This window comes from Adelges cooleyi, unplaced genomic scaffold, assembly GCF_023614345.1.
Source record: "Adelges cooleyi isolate 19-005CV unplaced genomic scaffold, UGA_ACOO_1.1 ACOO_flye_CR_arks_rails_tigmint_CR_PRNA_8, whole genome shotgun sequence".
Lineage (NCBI taxonomy): Eukaryota > Metazoa > Arthropoda > Insecta > Hemiptera > Adelgidae > Adelges > Adelges cooleyi.
This window is the reverse complement of record NW_026096513.1, coordinates 1,417,677-1,434,598: the sequence shown is the minus strand read 5'-3', so window position 1 is coordinate 1,434,598 and position 16,922 is coordinate 1,417,677. Positions and strand designations below refer to the sequence as shown.

The 16,922-nt window shown below is 34.4% G+C and overlaps 2 protein-coding genes across 2 annotated transcripts in view; one reads left to right on the top strand and one right to left on the bottom strand.

Annotated features, from left to right (window-relative positions):
• Positions 1–1,704: 1,704 nt before the first annotated feature.
• Positions 1,705–4,497, bottom strand: LOC126845564 (succinate dehydrogenase assembly factor 3, mitochondrial). The gene is made up of 4 exons (XM_050584272.1): positions 4,351–4,497; positions 2,342–2,533; positions 2,048–2,284; positions 1,705–1,875 (listed from the first exon to the last, which is right to left on the bottom strand). The coding sequence occupies exons 2-3, from the start codon at positions 2,516–2,518 to the stop codon at positions 2,072–2,074; spliced, it is 390 nt and encodes a 129-aa protein (XP_050440229.1). The 5' UTR covers positions 2,519–2,533; positions 4,351–4,497; the 3' UTR covers positions 1,705–1,875; positions 2,048–2,071.
• Positions 4,498–4,717: 220 nt separating this feature from the next.
• LOC126845563 (A-kinase anchor protein 200-like) overlaps positions 4,718–16,922 on the top strand; it is a 37,499-nt gene continuing 25,294 nt past the window's right edge. The window contains exon 1 of the mRNA XM_050584271.1: positions 4,718–5,008. The gene's annotated coding sequence lies outside the window, so the exon portion shown is untranslated. The remainder of the gene's footprint in view (positions 5,009–16,922) is intronic.

The following is a 16,922-nucleotide window of genomic DNA, read 5'->3' as shown; positions in this document are numbered from 1 at the left end:
TTAGTTGTATTATAGTTTACAACTTGTTGCATAAGGTTGAATTAATAGAATGCATATTTAAAATAGAATTCTTAGGCAACTATGTTTTAAAGTAGTAAAAATTATTGTCGATAAAGTGTATGATGATCGCCAACTCGAATTTGGTAAGTACCTACTAAAGTATCTTATTTCCAATAATGTACCGAATTATTAATAAATATTAAGCACTAATTAAAGAAAATAGCGAATGTTCAATTATTTCTATTATCTACCATAAATACACATTAAACAGTGAGAACGGAATTAGTCCATCAAGTGTAAATAAAATATAATATAGTGTTTTAAATTAATTATCAAATATAACCTAACTAATAACTATGTATATATAGACTATAACATAGAAATTTAGTAGTAAAAAAGTAATAATTTCAATTCGTTAAAAAAAAAAAAGTAGGTGTTTGTTTGATGTTTTACATTGGTCAAATTAATTGTAGTGTACTTGAAATTATATATAATCCAAAAAGTTGCCATTGTATGATATTTAATAACTAAAAAATAATAAGTTACAAGAAATTTAAAATAATTCTGTTTGTTAATGCAGTTGATCAAATAGTTTACAGTTAAATAAAAGTAGTAATTTATAGAACAGTGGAAAGTATGGTATTTGATCAGAAATCCAAAAATTTGCAAAGAATATTGTGTAATATATTTTTTTAATTTTGCAGACATCTAAAAACAGAACTAATAATTAGTTTTTATATTATGATGAATAATTAAGTTTTTGTTTTCTGAACAATAGTTCTATTAAACAAATTAATGTTTGTCTATTTTTATCAGTCAATTATAAAATGACCAAATACATACAATCTATGAATTAGTGACTACACAAATATTGATTCTTAATTTGTTAAAATAACGGAATTAGTTAATAGAGTAATACTTCAACATTAAGTGCACGGTAATCAGCACTGCATATAGCATTATCTTATTAAAACATGTCTCTACAAACTGATATTATTATGACATTTTTTTTTTTATTATAAAAAACTAAGATATCGTATTTAAAAACAATACTTTTTGATGATATATTTGAACATATTGATGGTAAACAAAACAACTTTTTAATAAATTTGTTAAATATCTTTTGAACATAAACTCATGTACAGTATATCATAAACAAACAAACGAAATGGTCAATAACAATATTAAACACAACTGTAATAATAATAATATACAAGAACATTATAATTTAAACTTAACTAAAGTGTATTTATTTATGGGAAACAAAGTAAATTTTGGTGGGGTTTGTACATAAACAGTAGATATTTTTATTAATACATTTATCAGTATTTAAATAAAACAACAAAACCTTCAGACATACAAATATAACCTTTTATTTGTCCTTATTATCTAGTGTACCTTTAAAATAACAGAAGCTTATTATAACTTGGGCCATTGGCATCTTTCGTTAAATGATACAACATTCAAAGTGCTTGGTCGCTGAAAACAAACCATAAGAGAAGCTGTAAACTCCCGTATCTGTGTGTCGCTTCCAAATTCGACAGTGCCTGCACAAAGCACTTGGAACATAGAAACTTTCTCACTTAGAGGAATTTGCAAATTCTGTATGTCTATGGAGCGAAGCTGATGTGTAGTTGTGGCCATACTCAACATTGTCTGTTGAATAGCTGTGTGCCCACACGCCCGATTGCCGAGCACAATAAATGTACCATCTGTAGCGAACAGCGTGTGTAATATGTGACGATTCTTATCGTAGTTAATGAAAAAGTCTTGAACAAACTTCATTACAGTTTCGGTTTCTAACATTTCATTCATATTGATATTCATATTGAGGCTTTCTTATTTTTAAGCGTCAAGTACTAAGTTATTAGCTTTCTAAAAAAAAAATTAATAAATTTAATAGGATTTGTGATAATGGTTAGGTTAGGTTAGGAAAACAAATGCAAAGTTTTAATTGGAATTGACTATACCCTTTTACACAAATATTGTTAATTATTCATACATAAATAGCTGACAAATATCCAAGTACACTAAACATACTACATACAATTTATTATTCTATCTCTAAATCCTATTTCTTTATTTCACTGTCTTGTGCAGCAATCTCAGCTTCAACGGTTTCATCATGAATTCCGGTCGTCGCTTTCAGCATATCATAGAGTTGTAAAATTTGATCATCGGTGAATGAATTCAATACCTCAGGTGTTGTATCCAGATCTTTCCCAAAACCAATACTCGACTTAGTATTTTTCAAGAGCTGCTCGGATAATGTCAACGTGTATTTCTAAAAACAAATGAAATTATATAGAATATAACAAAAAAGAAGCAATAGATTACATACACTCCATTCGACCATAAATGTATGTGCTTCTTTTGGACTACAATTTTTATGACGACGAAATTCATTTTTTACGTACGTTTGGCCAAGCTCTTGCAATTCTTTTGGTAAACCTCGATGGAGCCTTAAAATTGTCTTGTATAATAGACGTACTTGCTGAATATGATTTAGTGTGGACATTACATAATTATTTTTCTGAAAAACATTAAATATAGCATTAAAAATACTCTGCTCTACTAAAACGTTTTACAAGAATACTTATTATACACTTATGTAAAATAATAATTAATAATAGACAAGCTCATTAACAAATCAATATTTGCTAAAATATTTTAATCCCATAATAAAAGGGTATTAAATTTTGTTTAAATGAAATTAAAAAATGAATAAGTACCTAAAGTGAAGTATTAAGAATAAATGAATATAGTAAAACAATTTGTATTCAAAAGGAATCCAACATATTTATTAGAATATAACGAACAAAACGATGCACTTAGCAAGTTAATAAAATAAAATATTAAATTCAACTTATTGTAAACACAATAAGTTAAAAATTAAAAATATTGTGTTTAATAACTTAATGTTTAAACTTTAAATATTAGGTATTAGTTGGTGTAAAAATAAATCACAATATTTTTTACAGAAGATAAACATTTTTCTGGAGTTTAAATGTTAAAACATCTAAAACTCTTTGAACACTTACATTGAATTCGAAATCATTAATACAGTTGACTTGTTTTTATTGAGCCAATGAATTAATGCTAAGTATTTGTTTCCCATAGTAAAAACAGCAGTTACAATAACAGAAGTAATAGTGCAGTTTGTTTTTTAATATACTAAGTAAACAATTTTGTATTATCGATTAAGTAAATAATTTGTCATAGTTGTTATAATCAGGTTTATACATTTTGACCTCTGGCCACAGTAATATAACCGTGATACTGGTGACTTGCAAACATCTTAAATTACCACAAAAAAAACATCAAGGGTCAGAAATAAGTAAAACATTAGCGAAACAAAAACAACAAGAAAGAATTTATGAATCCTGTTTTTTTTTTTTACATTAAAACTATTGTCATTAGTTATGATGTTTATTAACAGCTTTAAATGCTACTACATGAATCATATTGCTAGATTTATCTTATTTCAATTAAAACTTATTTAATCTAAATTTTGATAATAATAACAAAATAGGATGGTATGAATATTTTGTAATCTATTCAAAAAACATAAAAAAATAGATAGTAGATATATTAAAACATATTTAGATTATCATCATATTACATTTTTTGAATTTGGCGCCTTAGTTAAAACGAAACATTAAAATCATGTAGGATCAGAATTAAAGAGTATTTAATCAGTTTTTACACTGTTTAAGAGAGTGATTTTTCAAGTTCTCACTCAAAATGTCTTATATTTTTAACTAATATCTTATTGACTCAAAACTTTTACAATATATATTAAATTGTCTTGAATTTTATTTTATCGATTCTGTAATTCGGAATTATAGTGAAAAAGTTTTTCAAAGTAATATGTTTAAACAATATAATATTTAGAATAAAAAAACCGAAAGATAAAATTTTTTTTCGATACTCGTTCAGTTAATTTATACTTTAAATTGTTTTATTTGCCAAAAAAAAATAGAATATAAAGAAGTTTAATTGTTTTACCGGAATAACTAATTTTGTTGTAGTACTTTTAACTTTTGTCAGTTATACTTAATAAACTGCAATTAGAACTATTTTGTTGTTGAAATAATAACATTTAGTCTAATGGGATGAAAGTTCCACATTGATTTTCGACCAAATACATAACTATACTATACCTTGTAAATGGCTTAACAAGTTTTTGTAAACGATTGTAAGCTTAAAACATGCGCAGTAAAATACTAAATCTAGGTATTTGGCAAAAAAAGCCAAACCCCCTACAATTTACTAGTTAGAGCATCTATTCTAGGCTCACAATCTAATTACAGAATATTATATTATGTTTTTTCAAACATTTATACTTACAACAATAATGTAGCTTTCTTTATTTTCGACTTACGAAAATTGTATTACGTTTCTTATAAATGCAAAAGGCTTAAAAGTGGTTTAAAATAAATTTGGTATGTGATCGGTCATCGGGACGACCGTTCGGACTTTATCAGTTATCACTTAAAACATATTTTGTATATTTTTTATAGAAATGATATGCGCCACGTTGGCGACAGTGTGGTCACGTAAGCGGAGTAATCGGCCACCGGAACGCCGGCCGGACCGACCACACCCTATATTGGCAGCCCTGTTGGCGGCGTCGGTAACGGGCGTCTCCGATTGGTCGGCGGCGAATCTCGCGGATACGGCATTCGGACAACGGCAAAACCGATTCCGAGGCCGTGCGGTGCTAGCAGAACGTCGTTGTTTTCGATGCTTGAAGCACTGTAATCGCGTTCAGTCGACCGAATTCGGTTTTTTTTTAAATTCTAATTATCTGTCGTACGCCACAGTTTTTTTTTTATCAAAATATACCACCGTAAACGTAGTACATTTCGTCTAGAACTTTAATCACAGTGTTCCGGTAGTGTATTTACACCGGCTTAGTACAGGCAATACACTTCTCGTATTTAAATCAAACGTTTATCGCGACGACGCGCGCGCCTAACGTTCGCCGAAAACCAGTCACGGCCAGGTGAGTTTTATAACATGTCATTTTACATTGTTTAGTTTTTACCGTTAATGGAATTCAATTTTTTTTTACTCACACGCGTTACAGATATATCATGCATATTTATGTATGTTCAAATGTAATACCAGTGTGCGTTCGATTCTTCGGCTGGCCGTAATAATTTATTAAACAACTTAATGCGCCACCGTCGAAGTCTCGGCGGCAATTCCCCGTCGTCGAGAGGCTTTTTTTTTTTATGTAAAACCCTTTTGTATTGTATTCAATTCTTTTGTCACTCGCCGGATTCGCGATTGTGCGAATATTATGGTCACGAGTTTTTGTGGTGCGCAGTTTGGGAGGTTAGGGTGGTTTGGTTTGCGGAAGGTCCCCGTTCCAGCAAACGAGGGTTTCCCAAAGTATATTTTAGGCGATCTTACCGTATGCCATTATTAACATATTTTTCCTAACATGTCCGTTTACGCCGGCGAGTTGTCCAGTCGGTATCTAAAGACTATTGTTTGCTGTCGCCAAAAGTTGTTGACCGACACTAATGAATTAAATGTGTGTAAAAAAAAAAAAAAACTGTCGATTACAGAATATTAGACCGTAAAATCTCTGGTTCGTCCGTGAATGGATTTTAATGTTTAACATAGAAAATCGTCATTTTTCCCAGTAATCTCTTTAATTTTTCCAATTTTTTTGTTATATTTATCCGACAAAACGTTTCCAGTTATCGACTTCTTTGAAATTGAAAAATGCGGCCGCCGATCCTGTGAAATGTCGTTGACGTAGCCAATAGCTGCGCTTATAAATATGTATTCGTATTCATAGCGTTCTTTTTGCATACATATTATTCAGTGACCTCAGCGTGAACTTCCTGCGCGGTTCGTATCCGGACTTTTGACGTGTTTTGCAGACGGATTTCCGGACGTCCCGTACGTTTCTGGCTTGTAATCAAAAATTGCAAAATAAAAATAATTTCAGGTGTACCTATTATTATATTTGATTTATTTAACGCCTGTTGACTTCGCGTAACTACCAGTTGAGACGTTTTATCGTACAGCCTTGTTTTTTTTTTCGGTATTTACGTCGCTTTTAACACCGTTCGAATGTAAATTGAAAATTAATTTCTATAGTTAATCGATCACATCGGTTTTCGCTTGAACGGCCATAGCGCGCGCCCATCGCGTCGTCTGTGTACAATTTGTCGACAGTAATTAATATTATTATTCATGGAATTCTCGTTATTGACTTTCGCGCCGAATTTGTTTACAGCTGCTCTTAATGATCCATAACGAATCTTACGAATACCGGCATAAAATCAACGTATTAGCGTTGACGTTTTGGTTCGTGCGTTCAAGTTTCGAACGTCGTTTGTGAGGTCTCTAATCAATGTAAATTACATCAGCATGTGTGTGCGTGTATAATATTATTATTATTATCTGTACACACAATCAACGACATTTTGGTATTATATAGTTGAATAACAATATATTCGTCGGTCGCGACCGTCTACCTAAAGGATTATCCGCCCCTTCCCCCGTCGTCCGTTCGCCCATTACAACCATCGACGGCGACGATGTACGTTTTTCGGACAAGGATCTTTCCGTCGTTTGAGGAATGCGAGCGTCGTCCAAGACCGCGCGCCGGACCTCGCCTTTTCCGACATTTATTCCGCCGGCTCCGGTCGTCCTTTCCTTGTAATGCTGCTCGCAGTCGTCGGACGACTTGCGTTACATTTCCCGTTACGATACGCATGCCCTTTGCGGGCACGTAGGTATATATAATAATATAATATCGTGTTATTGTGGACGGGTTTTTTTTTATTTTTAGTAGAGGTGTGTGTTTGTATGTTATTATTATTGATACCGATTGAATAATAATAATGTGCGAGACGCGGTCGTGTTGTGAACCCCTGCGGACGGGTACGCGCGGCGGGATACACTGTTAGCGCGAACTCGGCCGAAACCTGGAAGACAACGGCGGCGGCGGCGGCGTACAGACCACGGTCCACCGGTTCCGCGTTTTGCCCGTCGTCGTCGTCCCCCCGCGCGGTCTCACTGCGAGACCATCTGCTGCTTGCCGTTGTTGGCCAGCCGCCCGCTCGCTCGCTCGCGCTTCTCTTTGGACAACCGCCCTTGAGAATTTCAGGTGTGCGCATTTACTACACACTTGGAGGCGTGGTGAAAAATATTATTATTTTATTTTTCACTCTACCGCTAGACACAGACTGATGGCACGATATCTTTCTTATTACTTATTATTATTATTCTGTTTTTTTTTTTTGTATCTTTCTATTTTTTACGCTGCGCCGCCGTGTGTACGGTAGACATAGAACATGCGACCCCCAGAATGAGAACAGTAGTGAATTTTCGGTGGATAACACAAATATACGGTCGGTCATGAGGGCCGGGGTGGGGTGACTATGTTTGTGGGGTCGCGGACGTGAGGGTGCGGCGACGATTGCCCTCGTTACGCCTATATGTACGGTATGTGTGTGCGGGAGCCGCTTGTTTAATGTCTGAACGTGTGGTGGTAAATGTTGTTTAGGGCGTGTGTATTTATAAAATGCGACGAGGGTAGTCGTCAAAGCGAGTTGAGAAAATATGGATGGCACAACCCCGTGGTAGTTGACCGTCGTCGATGTCGTTTAAAAGGCCGTAAAAACAAATTTATCTGTGCGGGTAGTCTATATAACATGCTACTGTATACGGGAAAGGGCCAAATTAATATATTGTTGATAATATTTAGCTCGTCCCCATCATAGTTTTATGATTGTTGCTTTACTCCCAAATTTAACGACGCATTCAAAAGGATCGTTTTTATTATCTTATAACCTTTATTGAACTAGTTCACTTAATTAATATGTGTAGACTGAATTAGGCAATTTTTTTTTTTACGAAGGCATTTAGTTTTGTTATATGTATATATATATATATATGTATAAACCAGCCCTTATAGTCATGAAGTATTCTAACATCGTAAGATAAAATGGTAAATGCATTTTAATCGTAGATAAAAACACATTATTATGGTTAGTGTACACTTTACAGCGGCTTACGATTCTAAAAGTGTAATGGGAAAAATTGTTATAAACCGTAACTAATGGGCAACGGCAAATAATATACATAATTTTTAAACAACATTTCTACTGATTTGTCGTGGTTAATTGGTAAACACTAACACATATCTGTTGTATATTACCAGTCGTGAGTTTAAAGTCTACGCTTTTAATAATTAAGCGTAGTACATTTCATAACGACCAATTTTGCCTTTCCTCATTATCGACAACAAAAAAATACTCGGCTAGGTACTTTTACAAACGTCGGCAAGTAGGTAGATAAAATATAAATTATATTATAATTCCCTTTTTCCTATCGTACGTTCAACTGCATTATATTTTTCTCGCATTCTCGTAATAAAAAAAACATGAGTGAAGGTTTCATATTTTTTTTTGCCCGTTGACCTTTGTGATCAGATTTGAATAATATCACTTTTGAAACGAAATCTGTGTAGTGTAGAAAAAGTCACAGAGCCGTATATACCAACGTATGGATGATTTATTATTATTATTATTACTACTACTACTACTATTATTCCGTTTGACCCGCGTGGGCAGTCAAACCTGTTCGCTGGAGATGAGGAGACATGTCTGCGGATGAAATAAAATGAAATGATATGCGTTTACTGTACCGATATTGTATTGTTATATGTTCTCATTTTAAGACCACAGATTTGTAACCCTACAGAAAATCGTACGATTAATCTAATTCTAAGCTTACCCCGGTAAGTTAGTCATTTGATGTTTCCCCCTCCCGTGTGTTCGGTTTTTACGACCGTGTTTTATGGCACCATAAAACTGATATATTTTCGTATCGCTTTACACGCACCCCTCACACCTAATACAATACAATATAATATAATAATAATAATAGTAATAATATGTAATAATTTCTATAAATATATTTGTGGCGTATGCCTGCCGACAGAGGGGCCGTTCTACGGAATGTGCGTGCACCCTTTCGGTAGCGCATTTTTGCTTTTCGGCGCATTCCTTCCTTTCTGCGATAATCGTTTTATGTTGGCGCCGACGTCCCAGTATTATCCGGACCCTGTGTGTATATATATATATAATATATACTTATATTGTATAATATTATGTATGTATGCGCAGTTTATAATCAAAAACAAAATGGTCGTAGCCGGCGGCGGCACACACCGTCATTGTATGTGTCCAGGAAAAAGTAACTGCGCGTTGCCCTAGTTTTTCTTCTGTTTTCTATTCAGTCTCGATAGTAGGGTTCTAGTTTTGTATGTCGTGCCGATAATAATGCGATGGCGACCACGAATAATAATATTGAACGGTCAATTTAAGGCGTTTCGCAAAACCACGATGACGACAATAAGTCCAGATGAATGTTGCTTAATATTTTCTTGACCCCATCTCGCATCGTCTACAATAATGTGTTAATTGGATGATAACTAATTATTATTAATTATATTGACGCCCGTCCGTGTTATTAATTATAACGTGACAAATTATAACCGATGATAATATAGTGTTAGTGTTTGTGTGTCTGCCCACATGACAAAATAATCGTTTAGTCACATACCTACTACCCGCATTCGGAGGTCGGCGGCCAAAGTAGCAGCATAATATTATAGTATTATTTGTGTACTCTGCAGTTGTTTCGGTGGTCCGATTAGTGACCCGAGTGGAATGCGATTGGTGGATATGTGTCGAAGCGGTGGGAAAGAGGATCAACATTATAGATCACAAAAATATGTAGGGTGGAATATTGTACATGCCTATGCATTTATATCTGCGGCGGCAACAATACATTGCCGGCATGGGGTAACCGTCCGGTCGCCACGTAGCCATCGCGAATTTGTATTTGGCACCAAAGAAAAAAAATCACCCAAAGGGGATAAAACGTACGTGTGTAATAAAAGTACTACAATATTGTGGTTACACGTGTACGACGTGGTGTCAAATGGTATCGTATTCACATACTTAAGTTTTTACCTAAAGCCGAAATATCTCAGCAATACCTCATCTTCGAATTGAGGTGATATCAACTATAAGCCGAAGAAACTGAGTTTTCTACTACTTACACAAATTAGATGATTGTTATTTTGTGTGATAAATTAATTGGGTATATTTTAACCTATCAAACAGATAACACCTTGTATATAATCGGTCCAACACAATAATTGTGTACACGCAAATTATAATATATAATAAATAGGCCCAATAAAATAATCGTAGGTTGTCCACGGTGAAGGATTATCTAAGTGTAGCGTGTTGTGTTTTGTCAGAACTAAAATAACATAATAACACGGTGGAGAGTTTGATACTTTGTGAGCCGTTTCGATTATAAGTTATAACCGACTTGTTTTCTTTGTTTCGTCAGTCTCTAAACGCGTTGGTCGAAATTCGCGGCGGTCGTGGTGGGAGACATAACAATGGTTTATAATGCGGGGATACTGATTTTTTTATTATTATTCTTTCTTTCGTTCGTTTTTTTACTGTTACAAAATTATGTACATAACATGGCAGCCGCCCGTGACCGGTGACCAAACGCCCAGGAAATCAAGTTCAAATAATTTTCCTCACGTTTTATGATCGCGCAGTGAGAACTGGCGGAGGGAAGTTCTCCCGTTAAGCATTATTTCGTTGGAAGTTTTACCGTCAGTTTTGCCGTTTCTTTCGCCTGATGGCTTATTTTTAAATTGAAATATATAAAACATTTTTTAATTGTATTTTCGTCATGCTGTAAAATAGAAAAAAAAATACATTTCCCATCGAATTGGTTTTAAACTGTATGTATAGAAAATATAAATAATACTATACTAATAGTTTTATTAGTACAGACATTGCAATTAAGTTAACGTATTTAATTTAGGTACTTACAGAAGACTTACCTCTAAAACATTTGACACACAACGTAACATATTTTAAGCGCTATGTGTTTACTAATTAGCGTTAATAATTTAGGTTTATGCAGCTAGGTGTTAGGTAAAAATAACAAGCCGTACCTGGTCTTAATACAATAATAATTTGTAAAGTTTTAAGCGTATTGGTACCTTTATGTATAAATAGCTCAGTAATTTTCGTTATTTACCTTATTTTTTCGAACTGGTATTTTTATTGATTTAATTAGCTATGAGCAGACCGAGCAGTTTTATTCATATTATGCTTTTGTATTATTTTCCTTTTAAAATATTTCTCATTCAGATACTTCAAGGTTAATATAATATAATATCTTAGACAACCATCACTCCCTTTCCCGTCCTCATTTTTGAAGCCAGTATGGTAAAAAGGCCCGTTGGGTGGACACCCTAGGTTGACACGTGTAAGTAAGTTAATAGTAAAAACCTGAAGACGCCTTATAACGTATTATATCTGTCGAAGGCAATCTATAGACTCTTCTTCCGGCGCCAGACATCTTTATTTAATTTTTTTTTTTAATGTGCTGTGTTCGAAAAATTCGGTTACCTATCCGCTGTACCTCCGGTCGGAATGTTGCCCTTTTTTCCTGTTTCCTTAGTTTTTCAAGGCGGGTCGCGTAGCCGACAGGAAACCCGCGTGTGTGCCGGGGTTTTGACTTCATGCCAGACCTACCCTAAACAAATATTTTTGAGCGAGATGTACTCGAGAAATCACATGGTTCTGTCATAGATTATACATGACGTGACGGCTGAGAACAGTTGGGATCTGCACAAGTTCCAAAGAAACCTTTCAGAGCCGACGGGGCGGGTTTACGTCTCGCTGCTCTCCGATGCGAGTCGATGGACTGTGCACGATGATATAGTGTCGTTGTCGTCTGCGGTGTCATAGGCTTCGAGCAGATATGTGTATTTTTTCCCCTTGACCGTGGTCGCCTCAATGAATTTATAATTATACTGCCGTTGTCATAATGCATTGCAACTAGGTGTTGGTAGACGCCAATCTACGTCGCATAGAATACAATTGCGAAATTTCTATCGGAATCCAATTGCACAACACGGTGTAGGCAATACGGCTGTGAAGTGTGTATACTTATAAGTTGTAATATTATTATCAATATACTGCAATAATTCCAATCACGATTGATACATGACCGCATACCGTACTTGAGTAATTTTTATAGGTACCCAATCTAAGTGCGGTTTATGATGGCATTCCGAGTACAATATTCGGTGGAGATCATGAGCCGTAGTCTATTTTTTTATCCCAACGCAACAACAACTACGCCGCAGCGCGCCAGTTTTTCTTTGTCCTTCGCATATATTCAAAGATTTACTACTACTCGTATTGCTTTACTATGTTTGCTTTACAATGAAGTCGCAAAACGAAATAGTTACACGGTTAGTCATGATTTTGTAATGATAATATAATAATATTGTCCGTATTGAAAGCCAAATCAGTTACGTGTTATTAAGCTAGTATTCGGCATAGTAGAGATCCGCCGAATGACCTCCTCGAATTAGCCCAAAAAAACGTCAGACAATAATATTAAAAATTGTAATTGTTGAGGGGCTTAACGAGAGTAATGCGTAGGTCGTCTTCCCGATGAATTCAGTTGTGTTCTACGTGAAAACTCCGAAGGTTTCCGTGTGTAAATTGTAATTACATTGTTAATTAGGCCTGTTGGTTGTGTGTTATGTGAATGCACTATATATATATAATATTCTATTGTGTAGCGCCTACAAGGTATTTTGCGGATTTCACTTTAAGCAATTTCATATTCGTCTGCTATTATTGAACTTGTCAAAAGTCAAATAAATCAATAGTCAATACATCAGTGCCAATAATGCTATTTTGTTTTTTAAATTTCCGGTAAACAATCGTTTTATCTAGCGACGTTAATCTCTGGCCTTTAGCAAAACTCAAGCTACGGTTAAATGAACGACGGGTCGTTCAACAACCAAATCTTTTTGCATTATTAGCTATTTATAGTCTCTAATGGTAAATGGTTTGATCCTAATTTAATGCAAACCATTGTGACACTAAGTATTTAAATACTTAGCTCAACAGAATTTATGTTACTACACAACCAAGCTACCTCGTTATAAACTTAAAACAAATGTACATTGTTAATTTTGCAATCCGGCTCAATGTTTTGTAAACGAGTTTATTAATCTTTAATGAAAATACTGTCACCCTATGCAAATTGGCAATAGTCGTGCACGACAAACTTTCTATTGCAAAAACAGTTGCACATGGCAGGTACACTAAACTAATTGTCTTTTCGGAGAGTTTGTGACATTGTATCTGATCTTCAACATTATCTTGCTTGTGCTTTTGTTTTTTTTTTCCAACTACTTTCACCATTTCAGGAGAGGAGGAATGGACAAAACTAAAGAAAGAGAACCCTCCGTTGTATGGAAAATATCCGATTCGTTCCCCATTCCCTAGTTAAGGTCACAACACTTTTTATATAAGAAAAATAATAATAAAATGGTTATCTTTTGTCGATTGATTATGGCTAGTCCGATCGCAACGTGTTCTGAATCGGCAACGAGAAGGGGAACTCGAGACCACGACTGCTCGTTGTCATTGTGTATGATATAATAATATAGATTAATTCTATCACCTCGTATGCCATATAATATAATATACTGTGTAACGTTCGAGTTGGTTCTTTACATAATAATAATAATAATAATAATAATAGGAGACTCGTTTAATCCTGTAGCTCGGGACCCCTTAACAGAGTTGGTATTGTTAAAGTCCCGAAAAAAAAATATTTGTGTAATGCAGCGGCTGATGGTGGCGTACGCAGACGTGCGACCCGACGACCTTGAACCTTAAATCCTTCATCATCGTATAAGAAATAACCTCCACAAGGGTATTTAAGTAAAAATATATTATGTATGTATGTATGTGTGTGTGTGTTTGTGTCTATACGTCGCGCGTGTAAACCGGTTCAGACAGCCTCCGGGTGTACTCCCGAACGTTTTAACCGTGCCCAGATTTTAGTAAAATCCTGCCTTGTTTGTTTTTTTTCAAAGTCCCTATTTTCGACTATCTCCTCCGCCGGGTAAATACAGGATGTTTTATCACGGAAATAGATTTCCTCGGAGACTAAACAACAAGTCTGATATCTTTCAATAGCCTGTCTAAAAGGTTTTGTACCTCCCTATTATTTTTGTTACCGTGAATGTCTGTCGTCTCGGGAGCGTTTCAATTCTCCTTTAAGCCACGATGTGCTACACTATAGACCGGTAATTAAATAATGAAACATGAAATATATAGTACTGAAAATAGACTGTCGTGACTGACCGAAGGATAAAAACGAAAAAGTTGTTTCGACTCGTTAAACGTATGCTCGATTAAAAATTAACATGTAGTTTTTTGTAGATACCACGTGTATTTGTTAAGTCTTCATACAACAATAATTGTTGGGTATGTTAATTAAATGACCGCCGGCCAAACCATAGTCGACCGCAAACTTCACAAACATTTATACGACTATTTTAAATATTTAAATTTTTCAAAAAACCGATTCGTTCATAACGTAAGTATTATTTCGTCGAGTGTTGTGTATTCGGTATACTTGTTGCTCGACTGTAATCATTATCGACTAATAAGTGGGTCTATATTGTTCGTGTACGGTTAATCGTGCACACATTCATGGGTTATCTTTGCTACACAATTGAATCGTTTTCAAGACATTGTTCGCAATTGTCGTCAACTCTTATTATTATACATGTCATTATCGGCCTTACGGCTACTATCGTATATAGATTAGAAGGTAAGTAGGTATAAATAATAATGGTGTATGAAATGAAATGAAACGTTGTTTCGAATGTTACACGGTTGTTTCCATATATATATATATATATATACATAACCTTATTAATGTCGGGAAAATCATGATAAAATGCTGAATATTACTCTATATTAAATTGAAAATATTGTGACATAACGATTATCACACTATTAAGTTTATCTATAATCGTGTAAAATGTAGACCCCAAAATTAATGTCATAGTGACTGTAATTTTATGTAAATTGCCATACTATAATAATTAAAATTGTTTATGACCTCGATAAAATTAAATAACAATATTTAAAACTGATAAATTGTAATAAGTCTATGGAGAATCAAGAAACTACATTTTTACGTTTTAGGACTAGGTATTCTTTTTAAAAAAGTCGTTGAAAATTGGGCAAGTTATCTAATAGTGGTTACCGGAAAGGATATTTCGAAGATTTTATTTTCCTGTCGGTGTAAGGAAATGGTTGGCATTGGGATTTTACTCGGGTACCAACTGTACATAAATATTGTTTGTTAAACGCATGCGTTGAGTGAACGGAATGGTTAATAGAGGCGGCTATAGGCTGTGGTAGAGAGACGTGTGGCACGAGGGGAAGTGTCGTTTTTGTAATATAGTCACTCGCGATGAGCCGGGGATAGGTCGCCATCGGAATACATGATGATATTTATTTATTTATATTACACACGAAAGCGTCGACACTACCAACTGCAGCCGCCTTGTCAATAATAACACACAACAGAAAGTGAAAAGCTTCAACTATCGCCCGGACCGTTTCTGTTGTGTCGGTTCGGCACGACACGATTTGTCCATTTCGTTTACAACACACCGACGTCTCTCTCCCCTCTAATGCTTACAATATGCATTTGTTATTATTGTTACTATTATAATAATAGTATTTTTTGTGTGCACTCACGCTAACACATAATGACACCGGTGATAGTTGTGTGATGGGTGGGAACCGACCGTATAGTGTTAAATTGCAATTATTATTAGTACTCTTCGTCAGGTACGCATGCAGATCACAGAAATCGGAGTAAAAATAAAGTTTTACCAGTTACATTTTTAATTTATATCTCAGTCGAGGGTTAGTGGTAAACGATTTTCTCTATACAGTAACAATATCGTTATAAAATTTGGACTGTTAATAATTGTTGATCACGATCGTTGTATGACGCACGGCTGTCGATTCGTTGTATTTTTATTTTACTTGTAATTATACAATTTTAATTTACATATGTTACTTTGTACAAAACGTATTGGTTGTTACGCATTTTGATATTTTATGGCAAATTGCGATAAGTTTTTATGAACATTATAATAATTATCTTTTTGAACATTTGCCAAAGGAATTTCATAGTTTCGAAATGATCTTGTAAATTATAGTAATAATAAACGTTATCGCAAAATTCCTTTAACTTGTCAGAAAAAATGAAGAAAATGTTTCGCTAATTTTTTTTTCTTCGTGTTATTGCTTACCACTTATCTGGTGGTAATAATATTATATTATATTTCTTTATTTCTGTTTTTTTTAGTAGTATTACGTTTCATAGTCTAGTAGCGATGTATCTGTACACCAATAGGTTTGTTTGATATGTTCTGAGAAATAAAGAAAAAATTGGCTAACCACAAACAAACTCTGGAGGCCAGATGTTGTTAGCAGAGTTATTGTTTCTAACGAATCTCAATCACATCTACAGTGGTATAATCCCTCGTAAGTCATAACTGTCGCATCGGTGACGGAACGTTTACAATAACTGCCTTGCAGTAAAATTATATATAAAAAAAGCGAAAAATGTGTCAGTATTTATAACGATGTTATGAAACGTACGTTGTCTAACCAAAAAAATCTTTAACATAATAGTCTCTTGAGATAGTGTTAGGTTTATTCTTTTTTCGCCCTAAGCCCTTACTCGCCAAACGAGATAATTTAATTAGTTTAATTGACATTTTTATGTAGGAAACTTTTGTAATTCCTTCAGGACACTGAAGTCTATCTTACCTTTGACCCCAACACATTATCTTTGTTTGCGCACGGAGTTCTTGTATGAGTAACCGAATGACCATGCAACGATAGTTAATTCTCTTTATGTCGTAGCAGTAGTAGTAATTCTATCGGTGTTTGATGACGTTTGTTTACTCCCTTCATTATTATTATTTTTTTTTTAAATTG